This window comes from Ahaetulla prasina, chromosome 18 (genome assembly GCF_028640845.1).
Source record: "Ahaetulla prasina isolate Xishuangbanna chromosome 18, ASM2864084v1, whole genome shotgun sequence".
In the NCBI taxonomy this organism is placed as follows: Eukaryota; Metazoa; Chordata; class Lepidosauria; order Squamata; family Colubridae; genus Ahaetulla; species Ahaetulla prasina.
In genome coordinates this window covers 9,989,351-10,000,000 of record NC_080556.1, presented here as the reverse complement: position 1 = coordinate 10,000,000, position 10,650 = coordinate 9,989,351, and the positions used below count along the sequence as shown (strand labels likewise).

General features: G+C 40.3%; 1 protein-coding gene across 1 annotated transcript in view; it reads left to right on the top strand.

Moving 5' to 3' along the window:
• The window catches only part of ARHGEF10L (Rho guanine nucleotide exchange factor 10 like), a 131,889-nt gene that overhangs the window by 70,592 nt on the left and 50,647 nt on the right, over positions 1-10,650 (top strand). The window contains exons 16-18 of the mRNA XM_058161524.1: positions 638-753; positions 3,673-3,800; positions 8,986-9,086. Coding sequence (XP_058017507.1) covers positions 638-753; positions 3,673-3,800; positions 8,986-9,086 — 345 coding nt within the window. The remainder of the gene's footprint in view (positions 1-637; positions 754-3,672; positions 3,801-8,985; positions 9,087-10,650) is intronic.

Sequence of the window (10,650 nt, the reverse complement as noted above, 5' to 3'; positions counted from 1 at the left end):
ATATTTGAAACACAATTGTACTAGGAAAGGCTGAGTATGTACATCAGTGGTAGTCAACCTGGTCCCTACTGCCCACTAGTGGGCGTTCCAGCTTTCATGGTGGGCGGTAGGGGTTTTGTCCGATACTGAAGCACTTTCCTTTTTTTTTTAATTTAATTGACTTTTTTAAAAAAATTCATAGCATTATTTAAAAACATTTTCATTAGGTTTTCGTAAAATTCCCCGTGACAATTTAAATTTCTGAACATATACTATTTGTATCGCCCGCGTATAAGTTTAGTTCACGTTACGTAAGTGAAACTAAATGGCGCTATAGTGCGACCGCAAACAAAAGAGCCTCGTCCCAGAACAGCTCGCGCATTTCCCCCCCACACCACCCAGCTGTAACAGACAAGCAGAGCTGGTAGCCGGCGCCCCCCCCCAACCCTATCCACGATGCGCGAGAGGCATGCGCAGACGACGATACACGGCGCATTATTGTGGAACTGGTGGGTGGTTAGAAAATTTTACTACTAACAGAGATACAAAAGTGGGTGGTAGGTACAGTATAAAAAGGTTGACTACCCCTAATGTACACTCTACGCAAGGAAACTCTCTGGTCATGGCGTTCCCTAAAATCCAAGTTTGCCTCCTTCAGATAAAGTTTATTTGGGACCTCCTCGCCTGTTTCAAGAGCTGCAGGATCTGCAAAAGGATCTGGCTGTGGTGCAACAGATCACTCTTTTAATCAGCACCCTCCATGGCACCTACCAGGTGAGTCCACTTTGGGGTAACCTGAGCACCATTGAGGGCCCTTCGCCCAACACTCTGTGGCTCAGACTGCTAATGCAGTCTGTTATTAACAGCAGCTGCTTGCAATTACTGCAGGTTCTAGTCCCACCAGGCCCAAGGTTGACTCAGCCTTCCATCCTTTATAAGGTAGGTAAAATGAGGACCCAGATTGTTGGGGGCGATAAAAGTTGACTTTGTATATAAATATACAAATAGGATGAAGACTATTGCTAGCATAGTGTAAGCCGCCCTGAGTCTTCAGAGAAGGGCGGGATATAAATGCAAATTTAAAAAAAACACCCTGTTATTTCCAGCGCTTTTGAAGCCATGTGAGATAGGTTTTTGGTTTTTTTTTGAAATGCAGAAGTTGTGAACAACATAGGGGGTCTTTCCTCCCTTCCACCCTCTGGGTTCAAGTCCATCTCTTCCTCTCCGCGTGGAAGTGAAGTCTCTTGCCGAATCCTGTAGTTATTTCAGAGGTCTTTTAAGGCTGCTTTGACGGCTTTGCAGCTCTTCCTCACAGGACAACTGCCTGGATTTTTACTCGATCTTTTGGACCGAGTAAGGAATAAATGCATGTAGCGTGTTCTAAATATGTGGAGAACAGAGGGGAAAGGTTACTGACATGCTTTATTCTGTCTGATGAGCTGAAGAGCTGATGTTTTGATGCTAATTTATTGATCAGCTTGGGATTCTGAGTGGGTTAGCTTTTGAGGAATTAAAATAGAATAGAATAGAATAGAATAGAATAGAATAGAATATTTTATTGGCCAAGTGTGATTGGACACACAAGGAATTTGTCTTGGTGCATAGGCTCTCAGTGTACATAAAAGAAAAGATACATTCATCAAGAATCATAAGGTACAACACTTAAAGATAGTCATAGAATAGAATAGAATAGAATAGAATAGAATAGAATAGAATAGAATAGAATAGAATAGTGTAGAATAGAATTGAATTCTTTATTGGCCAAGTGTGATTGGACACACAAGGAATTTGTCTTTGGTGCATAAGTTAGTGTACATAAAAGAAAAGATACGTTCATCAAGAATCATAAGGTTCAACAATAAATGATAGTCATAGAATAGAATAGAATAGAATAGAATAGAATAGAATAGAATAGAATAGAATAGAATAGAATAGAATAGAATAGAATAAAATACAACACTTAATGATAGTCATAGGTTACAAATAAGCAATCGGGAAACAATATCAATATAAATTGTAAGGATACAAGCAACAAAGTTACAGTCATAAGTGGAAGGAGATGGGTGATGGGAAAAATGAGAAGATGAGAAGATTAATAGTAACACAGACCTAGTAAATAGTTTGACAGTGTTGAGGGAATTATTTGTTTAACAGAGTGATGGCCTTCGGGAAAAAACTGTTCTTGTGTCTAGTTGTTCTGGTGTGCAGTGCTCTATAGCGTCGTTTTGAGGGTAGGAGTTGAAGCAGTTTATGTCCAGGATGTGAGGGATCTGCAAATATTTTCACGGCCCTCTTCTTGACTCGTGCAGTATACAGGTCCTCAATGGAAGGCAGGTTGGTAGCAATTATTATCTGTGTCTGTCTTGTTGGGTTGCAGAACCGAACCAGACAGTTATAGAGGTGCAAATGACAGACTCAATAATTCCTCTGTAGAATTGGATCAGCAGCTCCTTGGGTAGTTTGAGCTTACTGAGTTGGCGCAGAAAGAACATTCTTTGTTGTCCTTTTTTGATGACGTTTTTGATGTTAACTGTCCATTTTAGATCTTGCGATATGGTTAGAGCCTAGAAATTTGAAGGTTTCTACTATTGATACTGTGTTGTCTAGTATTGTGAGAGGTGGAAGTATGGAAGGGTAGGCCTTACAGAAACTCCAGCGAGCACATGATGTGTAAGTACAGGTACTTACGACCTGTAAGTTCGTCGATTTACGATGACAGTTGAGCTCCAAATTTCTGTGGCTAAGCAAGGCAATTGTTAGGTAGGTTTTGCCCCATTTTACAATCTTTCTAGCCACAGTTGTTAAATAAATCAGTGCGAGTTGTTTAAGTTAGTCACACGACTGTAAAACAAGTCTGGCTTCCCCGTTGACTTTGCTTGTCGGAAGGTCGCAAAAAGGAATCACAAGACTCTTGGGATGCTGCGACCGTCATCATATGAGTCAGTTGCCAAGGGACCAAGGTTTGTTCATGTGACCATGGGAGTGTTACAACGGTTGTGTGAAAAACGGTCCTAAGCCACTTTTTTACAGTCCCGTTGTAACTGTTGAACGGTCACTAAACAGATGGTTGTCAGTTGAGGGCTACTTGTACTGTTCTTGAGCAATGGAGAGAAACCGTACAGACTCCTTTCTGTCGAAATCACCGATAGGCCTTTCAATCTCAATTGGAGGGTTTGCTCTCAACTGTCAACTCGCAAAGCATCCCTCGCAAAGCTCTCGAGTTGTCATAGGCAAGGGGGATGGGGAAACCGACGAAACAGCATGGCAGCCAAAGACAATTGCACATTCCAGACTTATCTTTCTCAAGGCTGTCTCCCGGGGCTACCCACAGCGGCAGGAGGGGAGTGATCTCTACAACCAGTGAAATTTGCTTCGTTGGTGAATGTGATTGATGACAGACCCTGGGAGAAGTGGGGGAAATAAGGTCATGATTGGGGCATAAATTACATGGGGTGTGTGTGTCAGAGTTGGCTTCACTTGGGAACCTGCCGACATGAAGCTCCTAATAAATAACTGGATTTCTTTTGAAGCTCGGCTGGAGGCTCATGATTTAATTAGGGCATCCCTCGGAACCCTGACGTCAACACTATTATCCATGAAGTCCACAATCCAGATTCATGATACCCTCCCAGGCTGTACCCCTGAATAAGGATCCCTACTGAATTAATTTTCTTTTTCCACTTAACGTTCTAGAACTTGAACATGACGGTGGCCCAAGACTGGTGTTTAGCTCTGCAGAGGATGATGAGGGTGAAGGAAGAGGAGATTCACTCGGCCAACAAATGCCGCCTCCGTCTCTTACTTCCTGGGAAGCCCGACAAGTACGTGGGATGGTTTATGTCGTAAGGCTGGCTCAAGAGAACCCATAATGACGTTCGAAGCCCGCCCACCCACGAATCTGGCTTCAGCCCACCAGTCCATGGCTGCTTCATTCCCACCAAAGCCAGGAGTGGGTCAAGCTGTGTCTTCAATCAAAAAGAATAGAGGTGGAAGGGACCTTGGAGGTCTTCTAGTCCAACCCCCTGCTCAAGCAGGAGACCCTATGCCATTCCAGACAGATGGCTGCCCAGTCTTTTCTTAAAAACCTCCAGCGATGGAGGACCCACAACTTCTGAAGGCAACTTCTGTTCCACCGATTAATTGTCCTCACTGTTAGGAAGTTTCTCCTTAATTCCAGGTTGCTTCTCTCCTTGACTAGTTTCCATCTTTTGTTTCTTGTCCTGCCCTCAGGTGTGTCAGAGAATAATTTGACCCCCTCCTCTTTGTGGCAGCCCCTCAAATACTGGAATACCGCTGTCATGTCTCCCCTAGTCCTTCTTTTCCCTAGATTGGCCATGCCCAGTTCCTGCAACCTTCCTTCATATGTTTTAGTCTCCTGGTCTTTAATCATCCTAGTTGCTCTTCTCTCCACCTTTTTCAGAGTCTCAACATCTTTTTTGTAATGTGGTAACCAAAACTGGATGCAGTATTCCAGGTGTGGCCTTGCTAAGGCTTTATAAAGCAGTACTAATACTTCATATCAATAGGATAGGATAGGATAGGATAGGATAGGATAGGATAGGATAGGATAGGATAGGATAGGATAGGATAGGATAGAATAGAATAGAATAGAATAGAAATAAGAATAAGAAATAGAATAGCGAATAGAATAAAATAGAATATGATAGAATAGAATAGAGAAAATAGAATAGAATAGAAATAAGAAATAAGAAATATGAGTAGAAAACAGAATAGAATAGAATAAAATAGAATAGAGAAAATAGAATAGAATGAAAATAAGAAATGAATAGAATAGAATAGAATAGAAATATGAATAGATTAGAGAATAGAATATAGAACAGAATAGAATAGAGAAAATAGAATAGAAAAGAAATAAGAGATAGGAATAGAATAGAGAATATAATATAGAATATAAGAGATAGGAATAGAATAGAGAATATAATATAGAATAGAATAGAATTAGAATAGAGAAAATAGAATAGAATAGAGAAAATAGAATAGAATAGAAATAAGAAATATGAGTAGAATAGAATAGAGAATAGAAAAGATATGAATAGAATAGAGAATAGAATAGAAAAGAAAAGAAATATGAATAGACTAGAGAAAATAGAATAGAATAGAAATAAGGAATAGGAATAGAAAAGAGAATAGAATAGGGAATAGAGTAGAATAGTATAGGATAGAATAGAATTAGAACAGAACAGAACAGAACAACAGAGCTGGAAGGGACCTTTGGAGGTCTTCTAGTCCAACCCCCTGCTTAGGCAGGAAACCCTGCACTACATCAGACGAATAGTCATCCAACATCTTCTTGAAAACTTAAAAATAGGATTCTAATTCTATGTCTCTGTTTATACCACCAAGGGTTGTATTAGCGTTTTTTTTGGCTGCTGCCGCACACGGCTGGCTCGTGTTTAAATGATCGTCCGCTAGGACTCCAAGGTCCCTCCCTCCCACAGGGACTGTTTTTGAGCCAGGTCTCTCCTAATCTTGTACCAAAGGTACAAGTACAGACTGTGTGACCCTAATGGAGAGTATCCCTTTTATTTTCTCCTTCTGGACTTCACCTGATTTTACAGGTGACTATTAATCTGGTTCTCCTTGTTTTTATTTCTTATATTTATTTATTTAATTTGTCATAACAATATACACAAGCATCACACAAAAAGATTATATAATATATAAACATATATATGAGGAGAAACAAGGAAGTCTAAGCATATATATATATATATATATATATATATATATATATATATATATATATATATATATTGGCAACATTAGCCAATTCAAACCCCTCCAATCCATTCATGCAGCAGACTGACACCCACTATGAAGATGTAGCACGACCACAAAGCCAAACAACAGCTATGCAGCTCACCAGCTCAAATCCCCCTGCAGCACAGACTAGACTGAGCACAACCAAGCCCCCACCAACACAGGACACACCCCCAGCCAATCAGAGCACAGAAAAAACCCCATCCAATCAGAGCACAGCCAAGCTCCCACCCAATCAGTTCAAACCCCCACTAGCAGTTAAAAAGAAGAAACGGCTGCGATCACACATTGCTCCCAGAAGCACGAAGCTGAAGCCTGAAGATGACGAATGAGACTTCGTCGAAACGTTGCCAAGACACTTCCAATTTTACACGGGAGAAAACCCGAACAACCAAAGACCTATATACAAACACCCGTGAAAACCTCAGAAAACATATATATATATATATAGGAAAAGAAACAATAGGAAAGGAACGGTAGGCATGTTTGTGCTCTTATGCACGCCCCTTACAGACCTCTTAGGAATGGGGTGAGGTCAACAGTAGATAGTTTTTGGTTAAAACTTTTGGGGTTATGAGAAGAGACCACAGAGTCAGGTAGTGCGTTCCAAGCACAGATAACTCTGTTACAGAAGCCATATTTTCTGCAATCTAGATTAAAGCGGTTGACATTAAGTTTAAATCTATTGGTTGCTTTGGATTATTGCAATTGAAGCTGAAGTAGTCTTTAACAGGAAGGACATTACAATAGATGATTCTATGAGTTAAACCCAGGTCCAGTTGAAGGCAACGGAGTTCCAAGTTTTCTAAACGTAGGGTTTCAAGTCTGGTGGGATAAGGTATTTTGTTGGTTACGGAGGAGTGGAGAACTCTTCTTGTAAAATATTTCTGGACAAAGAGCTACTGCTGGCTCCAAAACAGAATGGAGAATTTCGCCTAATTTAACAACAGGAAGTTCAAAAGAGGACATTTGGGGTATCAATGATTCTCTTGAAATGATCTCTTTTCGTCGTTCCCAAACTTCAGGTTTAACCGTAGTCTGTTTAGGTTTACAAGAAGCAACGGGTGATTGATTGTTTTTTCTTTTGAACTATACCTTGTGTTTGTTCTGGGAAGTGGGGGGGAGGGAGGAGGGTGGTTTTGGAGGGAGGGGGGGATGGAGTGGGGGGGAGGGGGGGAAAAGGGGAGGTGAAAATTTTTGTAAAAACTTTTTCAATAAAAAAAAAGAAACTAATCAAGGAGAGAAGCAACTTAGAACTAAGGAGGAATTTCCTGATAGTTAGAACAATTAATCCGTAGAACGACTTGCCACCAGAACTTGCGAATGCTCCAACACTGGAAATTTTTAAGAAGATGTTGGATACCCATTTGTCTGGAGTGGTGTAGGGTTTCCTGCCTGGGCAGGGGGTTGGTCCCTTCCAGCTCTTATTATTATTATTATTATTATTATAGGTAACCCTTCCTAAAGGAAGAATCTGCCTTTCATTAATCAAAGAGGAAGCACGCATCGGACCAAAAGGAGATTTAGAATCCTAGGGCTGCAAGGGACCCCCGGAGGTCTTCTATTCCAACTGTATCATCCTGGATTTCCGAGTTCACGTTCTCATATTTATGTCCCGAAGGTGTCTTTTTTTTTTATCAAGAGGAATTTCCTTGTTTTTCTTTGGAGACGTTTCGCTTCTCATCCAAGGAGCTTCTTCAGCTCTTGACTGGATGGCGGGGAACGGAAGGATTTATATTCCTTGCAGACGGGTGGTCATTTGCATTCTTTTTAGAGAGTCGTTGAGGCCACTTGGAGGGTTTATCTGTGTCCTCAGGGTCACCTGAGTGGTGCAAATGAATGCGGAGCCTTCTTGGAACTGCGGAAAGGACTTGTGTTGTAGACTGGAGATAGAGCAGCGGTTCTCCACCTGTGGATCGCGACCCCGTTGGGGGTCGAATGACGATTTGCCAGGGGTCGCCTAAGACCATCGGAAATATGGGAACTATACTTGCGAGTTGAAGAATCGCGCTCCAATGGTTGACTCCACAAGCCAGCTGCAGGCGCTTCAAATCGCTAGCCGAATTCGGCTTCTGGCGCGATGAATTAAATAAGAGAGAAATCTTTGCTCTGATGTCTCGCTCTCAAGCCAGCTGCAATCCCTCCCAATCGCTAGCCTAATCTGGCTTCAGGCGCCATAAACTTAATAGGGGAGGAGTCTCCGCTTTAATGCCTCCGTCCTCAAGGCAATCGCAAGCAGTTCAGATCGCTAGCCAATACGGCTTCAGGCGCGATAAATTAAAAAAAAAAACAGTTTGCCGCCTTTTTCCTCCTTCTTCGGCTGCTGAGGAGCGCTGAGATCGCTGCCTAAAAAAATAATAATTTTACAGTTGGGGTCGCCACATCGTGGGGAATTGTATTAAAGGGGTCACAGCGCTATAAAGGTTGAGAACCACTGAGATAGAGGATGTCGTATCTCACCCCCTCTGTTGAGAAAAGGCTGTTCAGTTTGGACATAGATGGCCTCTTTGACCCCTCTTTCAAACCAGTGGACTTCTCTGTCCAAAATGTGGACTTTGCTGTCTTCAAATAATAATAATAATAATAATAATAATAATAATAATAATAATAATAATAATAATAATAATAATAATAATAATAATAATAATATTTTAATTTGTATACCGCCCTTCTCCCGAAGGACTCAGGGTGGTTTACAGCCAAAATAAAAATACAGCAATACATACAATATTAAAAACAAACATTAAAAAGCTTATTAAATTTGGCCTAACATTAAAATACAAGTAACACTAAAAATTAATCAAAAATTAAAACCCCATAAAATCAGCTAAACATTGAAATTAAAATTCAAGCCAGTGGCCTTTTGTCTTTTAAATGCTTTGTCTTTTAAATGAGTGGCCTTTGTCTTTTAAATGCTGAATCTATTTCCTGGTGGGTTTGTTCTCCTATGGCAGGAGTCTGCAAACTTGGCTCTTGTAAGACTTGTGGACTTCAACTCCCAGGACTCCCAGTTGAAATCCTTCAACTCTGGGAGTTGCAGTCCACAAGTCTTAAAAGAGCCAAGTTTGCAGACCCCTCTGCCCTATGGTGGCAACCATGGATCTGGATGACTGAGAATCTCCATTGACGCTCTCATCTTTTATCTCCTGGGATTTATTTTTTTAGATGGATATTTTTTTATATCTATATTACATTTTTAATATGTTTATTTATTTATATTGACAGGTCCGGTCGCCCCGTCAGCGTCATGGTGGTATTCATCACACCCAACCCGCTCAGTAAAATTTCTTGGGTGAATCATTTGCACTTGGCCAAAATTGCCCTCCGTGAGTAGATCACCTTGGCTTCGTTATTCCTTGGTTATTATTTATTTATTTATTTATTTATTTTGTCACAACAATATATGTAGGTATCATACAAAAAGATTATACAGTAAGTAAACACATATATGGGTAAATATAAGGAGGTATAAGCATATATATATATATAGGAAGAAGAAAAGAAAAACAATAGGACAGGAACGGTAGGCACGTTTGTGCGCTTATGCACGCCCCTTATGGTCCTCTTAGGAATGGGGTGAGGTCAATAGTAGAAAGTTTTTGGTTAAAGTTTTTAGGATTATGGGAAGAGACCACAGAGTCAGGTAAAGTATTCCAAGCACTGATGATTCTGTTACAGAAGTCATATTTTCTGCAATCTAGATTAAAGCGGTTGACATTAAGTTTAAATCTTTTGGTTGCTCTAGTATTATTGCAATTAAAGCTGAAGTAGTCTTTAACAGGAAGGACATTACAATATATGATTCTATGAGTTAAACTTAGGTCTTGTCGAAGGCGACGGAGTTCTAAGTTTTCTAAACCTAGGATTTCAAGTCTGGTGGCATAAGGTTCATAACGTAATATAATAACAAGAGTTGGAAGGGACCTTGGAGGTCTTCTAGTCCAACCCCCTGCCCGGGCAGGAAACCCTACACCATTTCAGACAAATGGCTATCTAAACATTTTCTTAAAAATTTCCAGTGTTGGAGCATTCACAATGTGGTTCAATGCTTCTTCTTTTTTTAAAAAAAAGTTTTTTTTATTAATAATTCTAATTTAAAAACAATGGACATCATTTGGCGTCTCTGGTTTCTAACATTTCCGTCTTATTCAAGTTAATAAGTAATGCATTCCTCAGTCTATATACAAATGTACATATATCTTACTTCATTACGTGTCAAGTATACAACGTTATGCCACCGGTAAAATTTGTTACTACCAGTTCTGTGGGTGTGGCTTGGGGGGGGAGTAATTTGACTGGGTGGGTGTGGCCAATTTTTTTTTTTTACTTTGAAAAGCATTTTTTTCTACAACTTCTTCGGCCAAAGAGGTTGTAAAAAAAATGCTTTTAAAAGCCTCTGATGATCGCCAGAGGAGCCTATTAAAAGCATTTTTTTTACAACCTCGTAGAAAAAATGCTTTTAAAGGGTTCTGATGATCCTAGCTGAGCCGCGTGATCATCAGAGGCTTTTTAAAAAAACTTTTAAAAGCATTTTTTCAGCCCCCCCAAAAAATGCTTTTAAAAGTAAAAAAAAGTAAAAAAAATGATCGCGCGGCTCAGCTGGGCATGGCGGGGGAGCAGGGATTTTTGCTACTGGTTCTCCGAACCATTCGCCGCTATCGCTACCGGATCGGGTGATCCGGTCTGAACCGGGAGCATTTCACCCCTGCATAATATCTCCTATACTGCTATATCCACATCCAATAAACCTATATCTCACTCACAAGTTTAATAAACTGTACATTGACATATAAATTTCCAGACATTCACTGCACCTTCTTCTTGGCATTCTTCCTCTCGTCTAACCATTCATAAAATTTAGTCCAGATTTCATAGTCCATTGATTCACTT